General features: G+C 49.3%; 3 protein-coding genes and 1 long non-coding RNA gene across 63 annotated transcripts; 2 read left to right on the top strand and 2 right to left on the bottom strand.

Annotated features, from left to right (window-relative positions):
- The first annotated feature begins 782 nt into the window (after positions 1-782).
- Positions 783-8,876, top strand: echdc1 (enoyl CoA hydratase domain containing 1). 14 transcript variants are annotated; one of them, XM_052507542.1, is made up of 6 exons: positions 3,232-4,202; positions 4,324-4,696; positions 5,750-5,892; positions 7,225-7,277; positions 7,374-7,454; positions 7,638-8,876. In XM_052507542.1, the coding sequence occupies exons 2-6, from the start codon at positions 4,384-4,386 to the stop codon at positions 8,038-8,040; spliced, it is 993 nt and encodes a 330-aa protein (XP_052363502.1). In that variant the 5' UTR covers positions 3,232-4,202; positions 4,324-4,383; the 3' UTR covers positions 8,041-8,876. The 14 variants fall into 14 exon arrangements, with proteins under 14 accessions (XP_052363495.1, XP_052363496.1, XP_052363494.1 ...); XM_052507535.1 differs by lacking the exons at positions 3,232-4,202; positions 7,225-7,277; positions 7,374-7,454; positions 7,638-8,876 and adding exons at positions 783-935; positions 6,566-7,206; XM_052507536.1 differs by lacking the exons at positions 3,232-4,202; positions 7,225-7,277; positions 7,374-7,454; positions 7,638-8,876 and adding exons at positions 942-1,369; positions 6,566-7,206.
- Positions 4,707-6,524, bottom strand: LOC127923455 (uncharacterized). 3 transcript variants are annotated; one of them, XR_008114453.1, is made up of 3 exons: positions 6,339-6,524; positions 5,426-5,899; positions 4,707-5,339 (listed from the first exon to the last, which is right to left on the bottom strand). It is a non-coding gene; the product is annotated as an uncharacterized LOC127923455 (long non-coding RNA). The 3 variants fall into 3 exon arrangements; XR_008114451.1 differs by having other exon boundaries at positions 4,707-5,425; positions 5,598-5,899; XR_008114452.1 differs by having other exon boundaries at positions 4,707-5,597; positions 5,684-5,899.
- A 5-nt stretch (positions 8,877-8,881) lies between the features above and the next one.
- LOC127923454 (60S ribosomal protein L30-like) lies at positions 8,882-15,806 on the bottom strand. Of its 45 annotated transcripts, XR_008114424.1 has the most exons (5): positions 15,631-15,781; positions 13,344-14,289; positions 13,248-13,295; positions 13,179-13,212; positions 12,869-12,986 (listed from the first exon to the last, which is right to left on the bottom strand). XR_008114424.1 is itself a non-coding variant. In XM_052507544.1 (4 exons), exons 1-4 carry the CDS (start codon positions 15,649-15,651, stop codon positions 8,943-8,945), a joined length of 351 nt encoding a protein of 116 aa, XP_052363504.1. In that variant the 5' UTR covers positions 15,652-15,800; the 3' UTR covers positions 8,882-8,942. The 45 variants fall into 45 exon arrangements, 1 of the variants encoding a protein (XP_052363504.1); XM_052507544.1 differs by lacking the exons at positions 12,869-12,986; positions 13,179-13,212; positions 13,248-13,295 and adding exons at positions 8,882-8,995; positions 9,143-9,273 and having other exon boundaries at positions 14,144-14,289; positions 15,631-15,800; XR_008114440.1 differs by lacking the exon at positions 13,179-13,212 and having other exon boundaries at positions 12,874-13,010; positions 13,238-13,295; positions 13,440-14,289; positions 15,631-15,806.
- Positions 10,659-12,723, top strand: LOC127923453 (capping protein inhibiting regulator of actin dynamics-like). The gene is made up of 2 exons (XM_052507543.1): positions 10,659-11,052; positions 11,988-12,723. Exons 1-2 carry the CDS (start codon positions 10,819-10,821, stop codon positions 12,516-12,518), a joined length of 765 nt encoding a protein of 254 aa, XP_052363503.1. The 5' UTR covers positions 10,659-10,818; the 3' UTR covers positions 12,519-12,723.
- Positions 15,807-15,834: the final 28 nt, after the last annotated feature.

Here is a 15,834-nt window from a genome sequence, read left to right as displayed (position 1 = left end):
GGGAGAGAGGAAAGGTGGGGATATCAGGAGGAGGGAGAGAGGAAAGGTGGGGATATCAGGAGGAGGGAGAGAGGAAAGGTGGGGATATCAGGAGGAGGGAGAGAGGAAAGGTGGGGATATCAGGAGGAGGGAGAGAGGAAAGGAGGTGATATCAGGAGGAGGGAGAGAGGAAAGGAGGTGATATCAGGAGGAGGGAGAGAGGAAAGGTGGTGATATCAGGAGGAGGGAGAGAGGAAAGGTGGGGATATCAGGAGGAGGGAGAGAGGAAAGGTGGGGATATCAGGAGGAGGGAGAGAGGAAAGGAGGGGATATCAGGAGGAGGGAGAGAGGAAAGGTGGGGATATCAGGAGGAGGGAGAGAGGAAAGGTGGGGATATCAGGAGGAGGGAGAGAGGAAAGGTGGGGATATCAGGAGGAGGGAGAGAGGAAAGGAGGGGATATCAGGAGGAGGGAGAGAGAAAAGGTGGGGATTTTTTAAAATGTATTTTTTATTTATTTAATTTTTGTCAGCCCATGTCCCCACAGAAGGCCTTTTGGCTGTTGGTAGGCTGTCATTGTAAATAAAATGTTGTTCTTAACTGACTTGCCTAATTAAATAAAGGTTAAATAAAAATACATGTCGAGAAAAAAAGGGGATAATATAATAATAATAATAATATTATTGATGAACTAATAGCACAGCATGTTTGAATCATTTTTGAACGACATATATAATTACTCTACAGTACGGTGAACCGAAAAATGAGTGTTATACCACAATTCTCTTTGGTAAAGCTAGATAGAATCAACCATTCTGAATGATGGGAGTGTTCGCTTGCCCTCGTGTGTCGGTTCCAGTGAAGTGCAGCTGGCCAAGTTCCTTGTTCACTGGTTCATGTTTCCGGGGGGGAGAGGTTTCAATGTAACACCACAACATTGAGCAATCAGACAGCACAGGTTTGTGAAATATTTTAAGATGTCGCTTCTTATGTTATATCACCTAATTATCAGGTTGTTAGGGACGTTTTTTTCCACAGTACTTTTGGGGATGTTAAAGTCTACGCTTTTAGAAATCCACATTTTTATAAAGAGGATATAACTGAAGGACATGGTTCGGCAGCTAGCTCCTGCCCATCGCACGAAGACAACAATAAGATGCCTCGACATGGGTCAGATGCGCATGCGTAGATGTCTTAGTTGGGACCTGAGCTACTGTCTATCTGCCTCAGTTAGCACAGACTATTATGGACTGGTAACTGCACACATACGGCCTAGCAACCAACTCTGGCCAACTGTTTTAGATCTCTTAGTTGGGACCGGACGCATGCCCTTGGACCTGAGCTCGTGTCTATCTGCCTCAGTTAGCACAGACAGAGGACTATTATGGACTGGTAACTGCACACATACGGCCTAGCAACCAACTCTGGCCAACTGTTTTAGATCTCTTAGTTGGGACCGGACGCATGCCCTTGGACCTGAGCTCGTGTCTATCTGCCTCAGTTAGCACAGACAGAGGACTATTATGGACTGGTAACTGCACACATACGGCCTAGCAACCAACTCTGGCCAACTGTTTTAGATCTCTTAGTTGGGACCGGACGCATGCCCTTGGACCTGAGCTCGTGTCTATCTGCCTCAGTTAGCACAGAATATTATGGACTGGTAACTGCACACATACGGCCTAGCAACCAACTCTGGCCAACTGTTTTAGATCTCTTAGTTGGGACCGGACGCATGCCCTTGGACCTGAGCTCGTGTCTATCTGCCTCAGTTAGCACAGACAGAGGACTATTATGGACTGGGCTAACTGCACACAGACGGATAGGACAAGGAACTCTGGCCAACTGTTTTACATCTCTTAGTTGGGACCGGACGCATGCCCTTGGACCTGAGCTCGTGTCTATCTGCCTCAGTTAGCACAGACAGAGGACTATTATGGACTGGTAACTGCACACATACGGCCTAGCAACCAACTCTGGCCAACTGTTTTAGATCTCTTAGTTGGGACCAGGAGGATGCCCTTGGACCTGAGCTCGTGTCTATCAGCCTCAGTTCTCACAGAAAGAGGACTATCTGGACTGGTAACTGCAAATACGGCCTATTTCCAGGTCTGGCCAACTGTTTTAGATCTCTTAGTTTCTCCTGCCCTTCAGGACCTGAGCTCGTGGTCTATCTGCCTCAGTTAGCACAGACAGAGGACTATTATGGACTGGTAACTGCAAATACGGATAGCAACCAGGGACTCTGGCCAACTGTTTTAGATCTCTTAGTTGGGACCAGACGCATGCCCTATGGACCTGAGCTCGCATGCACAGACTATTATGGACTGGTAACTGCACACAGGACTTTAACAAACCATGTTTTAGATCTCTTAGTTGGGAAAAGCATGCCCTTGGACCTGAGCTCGTGTTATCTGCCTCAGTTAGCAAAAATGAAATAAGACAGAGGACTATTATGGACTGGTAACTGCACACATGTAGGGCCAACTCTGGCCAACTGTTTTAGATCTCTTAGTTGGGACCGGAGGGTTCCTTGGACCTGAGCTCGTGTCTATCTGCCTCAGTTAGCACAGACAGAGGACTATTATGGACATATTGAACTGCACAGGTACGGCCTAGCAACAACTCTGGCCAAAATGTTTTAGATCTCTTAGTTGGGACCACGCATGCCCTTGGTACCTGAGCTCGTGTCTATCTGCCTCAGATTAGCACAGACAGAGGTTATTATGGACTGGTAACTGCAAGTAGGCCTAGCAACCAACTCTGGCCAACTGTTTTAGATCTCTTAGTTCACGCATGCCCTTGGACCTGAGCTCGTGTCTATCTGCCTCAGTTAGCACAGACAGAGGACTATTATGGACTGGTAACTGCACACAGGCCTAGCAACCAACTCTGGCCAACTGTTTTAGATCTCTTAGTTTGACCGGACGCATGCCCTTGGACCTGAGCTCTGTCTATCTGCCTCAGTTGCAGGACTATTATGGACTGGTAACTCAACATACGGCCTATGCAAAACTCTGGCCAACTGTTTTAGAAATCTCAATGTTGGGATAAGAGCATAACCTTGGACCTGAGCTCGGTCTATCTGCCTCATTAGCACAGACAGAGGACTATTATGGATGGTAACTGCACACATACGGCCTAGATGCCAACTCTGGCCAACTGTTTTAGATGTCTTAGTTGGGACCGACGCTGCCCTTGGACCTGAGCTACTGTCTATCTGCCTCAGTTAGCACAGACAGAGGACTATTATGGACTGGTAACTGCACACATACGGCCTAGCAACCAACTCTGGCCAACTGTTTTAGATCTCTTAGTTGGGACCGGACGCATGCCCTTGGACCTGAGCTCGTGTCTATCTGCCTCAGTTAGCACAGACAGAGGACTATTATGGACTGGTAACTGCACACATACGGCCTAGCAACCAACTCTGGCCAACTGTTTTAGATCTCTTAGTTGGGACCGGACGCATGCCCTTGGACCTGAGCTCGTGTCTATCTGCCTCAGTTAGCACAGACTATTATGGACTGGTAACTGCACACATACGGCCTAGCAACCAACTCTGGCCAACTGTTTTAGATCTCTTAGTTGGGACCGGACGCATGCCCTTGGACCTGAGCTCGTGTCTATCTGCCTCAGTTAGCACAGACAGAGGACTATTATGGACTGGTAACTGCACACATACGGCCTAGCAACCAACTCTGGCCAACTGTTTTAGATCTCTTAGTTGGGACCGGACGCATGCCCTTGGACCTGAGCTCGTGTCTATCTGCCTCAGTTAGCACAGACAGAGGACTATTATGGACTGGTAACTGCACACATACGGCCTAGCAACCAACTCTGGCCAACTGTTTTAGATCTCTTAGTTGGGACCGGACGCATGCCCTTGGACCTGAGCTCGTGTCTATCTGCCTCAGTTAGCACAGACAGAGGACTATTATGGACTGGTAACTGCACACATACGGCCTAGCAACCAACTCTGGCCAACTGTTTTAGATCTCTTAGTTGGGACCGGACGCATGCCCTTGGACCTGAGCTCGTGTCTATCTGCCTCAGTTAGCACAGACAGAGGACTATTATGGACTGGTAACTGCACACATACGGCCTAGCAACCAACTCTGGCCAACTGTTTTAGATCTCTTAGTTGGGACCGGACGCATGCCCTTGGACCTGAGCTCGTGTCTATCTGCCTCAGTTAGCACAGACAGAGGACTATTATGGACTGGTAACTGCACACATACGGCCTAGCAACCAACTCTGGCCAACTGTTTTAGAGTTCAATAACAGTGCTGATTCCTCTTGCTCTTCCTCTCCTTTTTGTTTCTCTCTCTCCTCCTCTTCCTCAGTCCCTCTCCTGTCTGTTTCTATCCCTCCATCCTTCTCTCCTACCTTTCCCTGTTAGCAGCATGGTTCTGTCTGCAGCCAGGCTGCACCTCCTCGGGGGCATTCGGCTTGGTGCCTGGGGGCAGCACCTCCTCAGGGGCAGTCGGCTTGGTGCCTGGGGGCAGCACCTCCTCAGGGGCAGTCGGCCTGGTGCTTTGGGGCAGCACCTCCTCAGGGGCATTGGATCAGTTCACACCGATGCCGAGGGGTTCCAGGAGAAGGAGATCAGAGAGAAACTCCAAGCTTTCCCTGGGGGATCTATAGACCTTGTCAAACAGGAGTCGGGCATCGCGGTACTGACCGTCAACAACCCTGCCCGCATGAACGCTTTCTCTGGTATGGAAGCACTGCCTAATGTTATATTTTATTAATCGATCCGAGTGTTGCTCTTTGCTAACCTGCAATTCAGACTAAATATCACTCCGATTCTCTTTGGTTCTCTTCACCAAACGGAGCGAAATATATTTCAGTTGATATTTCTGACTCTTTGGTTTCTCCTGAGAATGACAGTGGAACTAAGGGGGCTGGTGCTCGATGAACTGGGTTGTGTTGAGTAGGGCACACTGTAGCAAAACGTTTAGCAACAGATGACCAATAAAAAACGTGTTTATTTGTATCTCCATTAGCAGCAACAAAAAAAAAAAAAAGACAAAACATGACAAGTAACAGAACACTGATACACCTGATGGACAAGGACTTTAACAAACCATTTAACAACAAAACAAAAGTCGTCGTCGTTCCGTGAGATGTTGTTTCATCTGTTTAAAAATGAAATAAAAGATCATATTGAACATGTTCAGGTTGTACCTCCGTGTTTCACTCAGGTTCAAAACGTTTTATCCCTACTGAACACGTCAATCCTCCATCTCATATTGAACATGTTCAGGTTGTACCTCCGTGTTTCACTCAGGTTCAAAACGTTTTATCCCTACTGAACACGTCAATCCTCCACCTCATATTGAACATGTTCAGGTTGTACCTCCGTGTTTCACTCAGGTTCAAAACGTTTTATCCCTACTGAACACGTCAATCCTCCACCTCATATTGAACATGTTCAGGTTGTACCTCCGTGTTTCACTCGGGTTCAAAACGTTTTATCCCTACTGAACACGTCAATCCTCCACCTCATATTGAACATGTTCAGGTTGTACCTCCGTGTTTCACTCGGGTTCAAAACGTTTTATCCCTACTGAACACGTCAATCCTCCACCTCATATTGAACATGTTCAGGTTGTACCTCCGTGTTTCACTCAGGTTCAAAACGTTTTATCCCTACTGAACACGTCAATCCTCCACCTCATATTGAACATGTTCAGGTTGTACCTCCGTGTTTCACTCGGGTTCAAAACGTTTTATCCCTACTGAACACTACCCTGTTGTTTTCTCCAGGTTCCATGATGGTGGAGCTGGAGGAGAGGGTGTCCCAGCTAGAGGAGTGGACGGAGGGCAAAGGTCTCATCATCCATGGGGCTGCTGGGACATTCTGCTCTGGGTCAGACCTCAACGCAGTCAGGGCTATATCCAACCCTCAGGTCAGACCTCAACGCAGTCAGGGCTATATCCAACCCTCAGGTCAGACCTCAACGCAGTCAGGGCTATATCCAACCCTCAGGTCAGACCTCAATGTTGTCAGAGATATATCCAACCCTCAGGTCAGACCTCAATGTTATCAGAGATATATCCAACCCTCAGGTCAGTCCTCAATATTGTCAGAGATATATCCAACCCTCAGGTCAGACCTCAACGCAGTCAGGACTATATCCAACCCTCAGGTCAGACCTCAATGTTGTCAGAGATATATCCAACCCTCAGGTCAGTCCTCAATGTTGTCAAGATATATCCAATCCTCAGGTCAGTCCTCAATGTTGTCAGAGATATATCCAATCCTCGGGTCAGTCCTCAATGTTATCAGAGATATATCCAATCCTCAGGTCAGTCCTCAATGTTATCAGAGATATATCCAACCCTCAGGTCAGACCTCAATGTTGTCAGAGATATATCCAACCCTCAGGTCAGACCTCAATGTTATCAGAGATATATCCAACCCTCAGGTCAGACCTCAATGTTATCAGATATATCCAATCCTCAGGTCAGTCCTCAATATTATCAGATATATCCAATCCTCAGGTCAGTCCTCAATGTTATCAGATATATCCAATCCTCAGGTCAGACCTCAATGCAGTCAGGGCTATATCCAACCCTCAGGTCAGTCCTCAATGTTGTCAGAGATATATCCAACCCTCAGGTCAGTCCTCAATGTTGTCAGAGATATATCCAACCCTCAGGTCAGTCCTCAATGTTGTCAGAGATATATCCAACCCTCAGGTCAGTCCTCAATGTTATCAGAGATATATCCAACCCTCAGGTCAGTCCTCAATGTTGTCAGAGATATATCCAACCCTCAGGTCAGTCCTCAATGTTGTCAGAGATATATCCAACCCTCAGGTCAGTCCTCAATGTTGTCAGAGATATATCCAACCCTCGGGTCAGTCCTCAATGTTGTCAGAGATATATCCAACCCTCGGGTCAGTCTCTCTGAGGTTCTCTCTCTGAAAGACCAGTAGAAAGCTCAGTGAACAGTTTTTATTCAGTCACATTTGTATTGGGACACTCCTACTTCCATCCAATCTGACTTCCCTAAACCACGTGTCAAACTCATTCCACGGAGGGCCGAGTGTCTGAGTGTGCTTCTTTCCTTCCTTGGTTGATGAATTAAGGTCACTAATTAGTCAGGAAGTCCCCTCACCTGGTTGTCTAGGTCTTAAATTGAAAGAGAACCCCCCCCAAAACCAGCAGACACTACCAGGCCCTCCATGGAATGAGTTGGACCTCCTGGTCTATTAACGATGCGTCTTGTCTTTCAGGATGGGATGAAGATGTGCACGTTCATGCAGAATGCCCTGACCAGACTACTGAGGTAGTTACACACTACCCTCTGTGGTAGATGGTTCTAAGATCGGCGTGTCACACCAGATGCTCTGTGCCACACTAACCCACGTGTTCTCTGTTGAAGGCTACCCCTGTTGTCTGTAGCTCTGGTGGAAGGGAACGCACTGGGGGGAGGAGCTGAACTCACTACTGCCTGTGACTTTAGGTACAGTAACGTGACTCATTGTCCATAGATATCATCATTGTGTTTAGTAACTTTTACATCCAGATAGTGGAGAAAAGTAGAGTTCACAATAAAAAGGCATTTTCTAAAAATATCAAAAAAACTAATTCACCAAGTTTCCAATCTCTAAAAAACCAACGTCCCGTCCCGGTCTCTCCCTGCTAGGTTGATGGCGCCAGGCAGTGTGATCCAGTTTGTCCATAAACACATGGGTCTGGTCCCTGGTTGGGGCGGTGGAGCTAGATTGGTACGCATCGTAGGAGGCCAGAACGCCCTGAAGATGCTGGGTGGCGCTTTGAAAATAGACCCAGAGATGGGGCTTCAGATTGGGCTTGCGGACGGGGTCCTGGCTGGGTCTGGAGCCAATGCCCTCCTGGAGGCAGAGCAGTGGTTGGGATGCTACACCGCGGGTCCAGCCCCGGTCATCAGAGCCATAAAGAGCGTGGTGGTGTCTGGGAGAGAGCTCCCCCTGGAGGTGGCCCTGAGGACTGAGAGGGACGTGTTCGGGACAGTGTGGGGAGGACCGGCTAACCTACAGGCTCTGGCCACTAAGGCCAAACACAAGTGAATTAACTAATTTTGCGATTACATTGTAGTCTCGTCCTAATGTTCTGGAGAAACCTAGAACGTCTGGAGTGGAAGTCGTGAACCAACCCACACCGAGACTGAACTGGAACACGAGGATGGGCTGTAGAGGGTCTGAACTCAACCAGAACACACTGAACTAGTGTATTCATTCTGACAATTCTGTTGTTAAAAAAAAAAGGGTCTCTTAAAAACAGAAGCAAACGAAGCCTACTTGTACTATAGTTTTAGTTGGGAAACGTTTTGAACCCATTAGACAGAATGAATATATCCCTGGACTGTGCTCTGGGAGTTTGACCCAATGACAGATTTATATTGCTGTGTTGTGAGTGACCACTAACAATCAATTATTTCAGTGAAGGAATTGTTGTCGACTGTTGGGACAATCTAAAAGTGGTGATGTAATGTGTATCAGTGGAGAGTCCGATATGACACTAGTTGTGTTGATGTGAAGATGGTATTGTGCCTTTTGACCTTTGTGGCTCTACTACAGTCCATTAACACCGGGCGACCCAACGCCAGGGGGCGACCCAACGCCAGGGGGCGACCCAACGCCAGGGGGCGACCCAACGCCAGGGGGCGACCCAACGCCAGGGGGGCGACCCAACGCCAGGGGGCGACCCAGGGGGCGACCCAACGCCAGGGGGGGACCCAACGCCAGGGGGCGACCCAACGCCAGGGGGCGACCCTCTTCATTACAATGCAAGCTTGATGTAGAAAAAAACAAAAACACGAGTGCCCACATTTCTTAGTCTCTTCCACAATGTCTTCCATTGTACTACAATTACATGTCAATGACTAAACATATGACAAAAACAACTGGGTCATCTTGAAGTTGATTTATTTATACCAAAATATATCTACAGAGAAATGGAAGTGACTAGACTACTTCTCCCCCTGTGGCTGATCAGGCATACTCCTGATGATGTCCGAATCCCCTGTGGATGATTAGAAAACAATTACAAGTTACGTTCTAGAAACCAGTCGTGAGCGAATAACAGTACACACACACACACACACACACACACACGTGACAACGTTGTCACATTTGTCCCGTTTTCATGGAAGATTTAAAACAAACTCACCAGGGTCAATGATGGCCAGGGTACAGACTCGGAAGTACTTCCCACAGGCCGTGCCAAGCTCTATGTTGTTCCCACTGTAGTGGTGGACCCCAGTCTTAGCCAGCATCGCATAGTACTCAATCTCTGATTTCCTAACCGGGAGAAGAGTTCAAATCACGTTTAGGGTGGGTTCACTTTAGTTCAATATCAGTGCTGAGTCCAGTCACTTTTAGGGTGGGTTCACTGGAGTTCAATATCAGTGCTGAGCCCAGTCACTTTTAGGGTGGGTTCACTTTAGTTCAATATCAGTGCTGAGCCCAGTCACTTTTAGGGTGGGTTCACTTTAGTTCAATATCAGTGCTGAGCCCAGTCACTTTTAGGGTGGGTTCACTTTAGTTCAATATCAGTGCTGAGCCCAGTCACTTTTAGGGTGGGTTCACTTTAGTTCAATATCAGTGCTGAGTCCAGTCACTTTTAGGGTGGGTTCACTTTAGTTCAATATCAGTGCTGAGTCCAGTCACTTTTAGGGTGGGTTCACTGGAGTTCAATATCAGTGCTGAGCCCAGTCACTTTTAGGGTGGGTTCACTGTAGTTCAATATCAGTGCTGAGCCCAGTCACTTTTAGGGTGGGTTCACTTTAGTTCAATATCAGTGCTGAGTCCAGTCACTTTTAGGGTGGGTTCACTTTAGTTCAATATCAGTGCTGAGCCCAGTCACTTTTAGGGTGGGTTCACTTTAGTTCAATATCAGTGCTGAGCCCAGTCACTTTTAGGGTGGGTTCACTGTAGTTCAATATCAGTGCTGAGCCCAGTCACTTTTATGGTGGGTTCACTTTAGTTCAATATCAGTGCTGAGCCCAGTCACTTTTAGGGTGGGTTCACTGTAGTTCAATATCAGTGCTGAGCCCAGTCACTTTTAGGGTGGGTTCACTTTAGTTCAATATCAGTGCTGAGTCCAGTCACTTTTAGGGTGGGTTCACTTTAGTTCAATATCAGTGCTGAGTCCAGTCACTTTTAGGGTGGGTTCACTGGAGTTCAATATCAGTGCTGAGTCCAGTCACTTTTAGGGTGGGTTCACTTTAGTTCAATATCAGTGCTGAGCCCAGTCACTTTTAGGGTGGGTTCACTTTAGTTCAATATCAGTGCTGAGCCCAGTCACTTTTAGGATGGGTTCACTTTAGTTCAATATCAGTGCTGAGCCCAGTCACTTTTAGGGTGGGTTCACTTTAGTTCAATATCAGTGCTGAGCCCAGTCACTTTTAGGGTGGGTTCACTTTAGTTCAATATCAGTGCTGAGCAGGACTGCGTAATCTTCCCTGAGGGAAAGAGGTTTCTGCGCCAGCCAAGTGGTAGCACACCCGATTTCAAATAATCAGTCCATTGAAATAAATTCATCAGGCCCTAATCTATAGATTTCACACAACTGTGAATACAGAGATATGAATCGGTTGGTCACAGACACCTTATCAACAAAAAGGTGAGGGCGTGGATCAGAAAACCAGTCCGTATCTGACGTGACAAACCATTTAACTCATGCCGTGTGACATATCTCCTTCACATAAGAGTTAATCAGGCTGTTGATTGTGGGCTGTGGAATTTTGTCCCCACTCTTAATTCAAATGGCTGTGTTGAAGTTGCTCGATATTTTGGCGGGAACTGGGACACAGTCATACACGTCGATCCAGAGTGGAGGAGCGTATGCAGGCCATGGAAGAAGAACCAGAGCGGAGGAGCGTATGCAGGCCATGGAAGAAGAACCAGAGCGGAGGAGCGTATGCAGGCCATGGAAGAAGAACCAGAGCGGAGGAGCGTATGCAGGCCATGGAAGAAGAACCAGAGCGGAGGAGCGTATGCAGGCCATGGAAGAAGAACCAGAGTGGAGGAGCGTATGCAGGCCATGGAAGAAGAACCAGAGAGGAGGAGCGTATGCAGGCCATGGAAGAAGAACCAGAGTGGAGGAGCGGAGGAGCGTATGCAGGCCATGGATGAAGATCCAGAGTGGAGGAGCGTATGCAGGCCATGGATGAAGAACCAGAGCGGAGGAGCGTACGCAGGCCATGGAAGAAGAACCAGAGAAGAAGAACCAGAGTGGAGGAGCGTATGCGGGCCATGGAAGAAGAACCAGAGTGGAGAGCGGAGGAGCGTATGGAGGAGCGTAGGCCATGGAAGAAGAGTGGAGGAGCAGGCCATGGAGTGGAGGAGCGTATGCAGGCCATGGAAGAAGAACCCAGAGCCATGGAGGAGCGTATGCAGGCCATGGAAGAAGAACCAGAGTGGAGGAGCGGCCATGGAAGAAGAACCAGAGTGGAGGAGCGTATGCAGGCCATGGAAGAAGAACCAGAGAGGAGGAGCGTAGCAGGCCATGGAAGAAGAAGGCCATGGAAGAAGCAGAGTGGAGGAGCGTATGCAGGCCATGGAAGAAGAACCAGAGTGGAGGAGCCAGATGCAGGCCATGGAAGAAGATCCAGAGTGGAGGAGCGTATGCAGGCCATGGAAGAAGAACCAGAGTGGAGGAGCGTATGCAGGCCATGGAAGAAGAACCAGAGTGGAGGAGCGTATGCAGGCCATGGAAGAAGAACCAGAGTGGAGGAGCGTATGCAGGCCATGGAAGAAGAACCAGAGTGGAGGAGCGTATGCAGGCCATGGAAGAAGAACCAGAGTGGAGGAGCGTATGCAGGCCATGGAAGAAGAACCAGAGTGGAGGAGCGTATGCAGGCCATGGAAGAAGATCCAGAGTGGAGGAGCGTATGCAGGCCATGGAAGAAGATCCAGAGTGGAGGAGCGTATGCAGGCCATGGAAGAAGATCCAGAGCGGAGGAGCGTACGCAGGCCATGGAAGAAGAACCAGAGTGGAGGAGCGTATGCAGGCCATGGAAGAAGAACCAGAGAAGAAGAACCAGAGTGGAGGAGCGTACGCAGGCCATGGAAGAAGAACCAGAGAAGAAGAACCAGAGTGGAGGAGCATATGCAGACCATGGAAGAAGATCCAGAGTGGAGGAGCGGAGGAGCGTATGCAGGCCATGGAAGAAGATCCAGAGTGGAGGAGCGTATGCAGGCCATGGAAGAAGAACCAGAGTGGAGGAGCGTACGCAGGCCATGGAAGAAGAACCAGAGTGGAGGAGCGTACGCAGGCCATGGAAGAAGAACCAGAGTGGAGGAGCGTATGCAAGTCATGGAAGAAGAACCAGAGAAGAAGAACCAGAGTGGAAGAGCGTATGCAGGCCATGGAAGAAGAACCAGAGTGGAGGAGCGTATGCAGGCCATGGAAGAAGAACCAGAGAAGAAGAACCAGAGTGGAGGAGCGTATGCAGGCCATGGATGAAGAACCAGAGTGGAGGAGCGTATGCAGGCCATGGATGAAGAACCAGAGTGGAGGAGCGTATGCAGGCCATGGATGAAGAACCAGAGTGGAGGAGCGTATGCAGGCCATGGATGAAGAACCAGAGCGGAGGAGCGTATGCAGGCCATGGAAGAAGAACCAGAGTGGAGGAGCGTAAGCAGGCCATGGATGAAGAACCAGAGCGGAGGAGCGTATGCAGGCCATGGAAGAAGAACCAGAGTGGAGGAGCGTACGCAGGCCATGGAAGAAGAACCAGAGTGGAGGAGCGTATGCAGGCCATGGATGAAGAACCAGAGTGGAGGAGCGTATGCAGGCCATGGAAGAAGAACCAGAGTGGAGGAGCGTATGCAGGCCATGGAAGAAGAACAGACATTTCCAGCCTTCTGGGAATTGTGTACAGATTTCTTGCGACATGAGGCCGCCATTCATCGTCGTGCTGAAACAATGGGACCGCGTGGTTACACGTGGTCGGTTGGGCGTGGTCACACGTGGTCGGTTGGGCGTGGTCACACGTGGTCGGTTGGGCCTGGTCACACGTGGTCGGTTGGGCCTGGTCACACGTGGTCGGTTGGGCCTGGTCACACGTGGTCGGTTGGGCCTGGTCACACGTGGTCGGTTGGGCCTGGTCACACGTGGTCGGTTGGGCCTGGTCACACGTGGTCGGTTGGGCCTGGTCACACGTGGTCGGTTGGGCCTGGTTACACGTGGTCGGTTGGACCTGGTTACACGTGGTCGGTTGGGCCTGGTTACACCTGGTTACACGTGGCCTGGTTACACGTGGTTACACGTGGTCGGTTGGGCCTGGTTACACCTGGTTACACGTGGTCGGTTGGGCCTGGTTACACGTGGTCGGTTGGGCCTGGTTACACGTGGTCGGTTGGACCTGGTTACACGTGGTCGGTTGGACCTGGTTACACGTGGTCGGTTGGACCTGGTTACACGTGGTCGGTTGGACCTGGTTACACGTGGTCGGTTGGACCTGGTTACACGTGGTCGGTTGGACCTGGTTACACGTGGTCGGTTGGACCTGGTTACACGTGGTCGGTTGGACCTGGTTACACGTGGTCGGTTGGGCCTATTTTTTTGGGCGTATGGAAAATATCTGAGAGGTCTTTTAGTTCATGCATTGAGACTAACTTCACGTCTATATTTTTGGATCAGTGTAGTTACCTGAGAGCAGGTGTGTTGTTGGCCAGAATGACCAGCTTGGCTTTGCCCTGTAGTTACCTGAGAGCAGGTGTGTTGTTGGCCAGAATGACCAGCTTGGCTTTGCTCTGTAGTTACCTGAGAGCAGGTGTGTTGTTGGCCAGGATGACCAGCTTGGCTTTGCCCTGTAGTTACCTGAGAGCAGGTGTGTTGTTGGCCAGGATGACCAGCTTGGCTTTGCCCTGTAGTTACCTGAGAGCAGGTGTGTTGTTGGCCAGAATGACCAGCTTGGCTTTGCCCTGTAGTTACCTGAGAGCAGGTGTGTTGTTGGCCAGGATGACCAGCTTGGCTTTGCCCTGTAGTTACCTGAGAGCAGGTGTGTTGTTGGCCAGGATGACCAGCTTGGCTTTGCCCTGTAGTTACCTGAGAGCAGGTGTGTTGTTGGCCAGAATGACCAGCTTGGCTTTGCCCTGTAGTTACCTGAGAGCAGGTGTGTTGTTGGCCAGGATGACCAGCTTGGCTTTGCCCTGTAGTTACCTGAGAGCAGGTGTGTTGTTGGCCAGGATGACCAGCTTGGCTTTGCCCTGGCGGATCATCCTCTGAGTCTGTTTGTAGCCCAGTACGTATTTACCGCTCTTCATCACCAGCTGAAGACGAGAGTTGATGGACTCCAGGGACTTTTTCTGGGGAGAGAAAAACTGATTTAGAGACCAACTGTCGGGGAAGTCTGCCTTCTGACGGTCGGGGGAAGTTGGCCTTCTGACGGTCGGGGGAAGTTGGCCTTCTGACGGTCGGGGGAAGTTGGCCTTCTGACGGTCGGGGGAAGTTGGCCTTCTGACGGTCGGGGGAAGTAGGCCTTCTGACGGTCGGGGGAAGTCGGCCTTCTGACGGTCGGGGGAAGTCGGCCTTCTGACGGTCGGGGGAAGTCGGCCTTCTGACGGTCGGGGGAAGTCGGCCTTCTGACGGTCGGGGGAAGTCGGCCTTCTGACGGTCGGGGGAACTCTCCTCGCACCAACCAGGGATCCTCTGCACACATCAACCACAGTCACTCGCGAGAAGCATCGTTACCCATCGCGCCACAAAAAGCTGCAGCTCTCGTTTCCCTTGAGCTAGAACTACTTCAAAGCGAGTGACGTCACTGATTGAAACGCTATTAGCGCGCACCACCGCTAACTAGCTAGCCATTTCACATCGGTTACACATGCATCATGGCATGTCAATATAGACCAGGCGAGGGCCCGGTTTCACAAAAGCATCTTACGACTAACTTCATCGTTAGAACCTTCGTGTGAGCAATGTTAAAACCTCCGAGCCGTTTCCTAAAACCAGCACTACTAAAGTTGTGCTTAAACGGCTAGTTATTTATCGACTGCCGCAGACCACTCGTAGAAAAAGCTAAGTGCGTCGTTGCCTGCGTCCCCCCCCCCTACTGCGTCACTTTATACACAGAAGATCTCGCTAAACATAGAATCCAGATGTGGGTGGATCTGTCTCTGTGTGACCGCCGATAACTTCGTTGTGAAGTTGACTACAAATACACAGTTGCCAAAGTCTTAATAATTGTTACAAGCAAGGTTAGAAAATATGCTTAAAATGAAAACCGCGATGACTGCATTAAAGTGAATACGGTATATGCTACACAGGCCTACATATTTCCCTGAAGTCAATGTAATGTTCATTTCAATGGGGGTTTCATTTTACTATTTGGTCCAATGTATTTGAACGGAGAAAGCTTACCCGAGATGAACGCTGCCTTTATTACACATGCCGCAACGACGCACCTACCGAACGTTGTCGCGGTGTTTCGGGAAACGCATGTTACATCTACCGACCTAGGAAAGATGCATCGTAGACACTCGTAAGCCTAAAGTTCCTTCGCTATAACCCGAAAGCGGACCCTGCTTGGTCACTCAACACTGGGATAAATGATTTGAAAATAACATGTACCCCATCACCGATTAAGTTTAAGGATGTGCGCAAACATTTCTATAATAAATGAACGATTTTTCCAATCTCAAACTCACAGTTTTCTTAGTGGCCACCATGTCTGCGGTTTAGATGTTACTAGCCAACCTAAACGAGGGTATCACATGCAAGAATTAGTGATTTACAATCTTGTGTTTGACATCAACCGGAGAGTTTCGCTAAACGCACAGCAATCTACACTTGTCCCGGTAGTTGAATGAAGGAAGGAGAATTTCCTCCCAGACGACAGTGCGTGTGTTTGG

The sequence above is a fragment of the Oncorhynchus keta genome, unplaced genomic scaffold, assembly GCF_023373465.1.
Source record: "Oncorhynchus keta strain PuntledgeMale-10-30-2019 unplaced genomic scaffold, Oket_V2 Un_contig_2987_pilon_pilon, whole genome shotgun sequence".
NCBI lineage: Eukaryota > Metazoa > Chordata > Actinopteri > Salmoniformes > Salmonidae > Oncorhynchus > Oncorhynchus keta.
This window is presented reverse-complemented; position numbering and strand designations above follow the sequence as displayed.

Coding starts and splice junctions, on each gene's coding strand:
- echdc1 (XM_052507542.1), top strand. CDS start 4,384: ATGGTTCTGTCTGCAGCCAGGCTGCACCTCCTCGGGGGCATTCGGCTT. Junction 7,278..7,373: donor GCCCTGACCAGACTACTGAG/GTAGTTACACAC, acceptor TCTCTGTTGAAG/GCTACCCCTGTTGTCTGTAG. Junction 7,455..7,637: donor ACTACTGCCTGTGACTTTAG/GTACAGTAACGT, acceptor TCTCCCTGCTAG/GTTGATGGCGCCAGGCAGTG.
- LOC127923453 (XM_052507543.1), top strand. CDS start 10,819: ATGCAGGCCATGGAAGAAGAACCAGAGCGGAGGAGCGTATGCAGGCCA. Junction 11,053..11,987: donor GAGAGGAGGAGCGTATGCAG/GCCATGGAAGAA, acceptor GAGCGTATGCAG/GCCATGGAAGAAGAACCAGA.
- LOC127923454 (XM_052507544.1), bottom strand. CDS start 15,651: ATGGTGGCCACTAAGAAAACT. Junction 9,274..14,143: donor AACAACACACCTGCTCTCAG/GTAACTACAGGG, acceptor TCTCCCGGTTAG/GAAATCAGAGATTGAGTACT. Junction 8,996..9,142: donor CCTGGCCATCATTGACCCTG/GTGAGTTTGTTT, acceptor AATCATCCACAG/GGGATTCGGACATCATCAGG.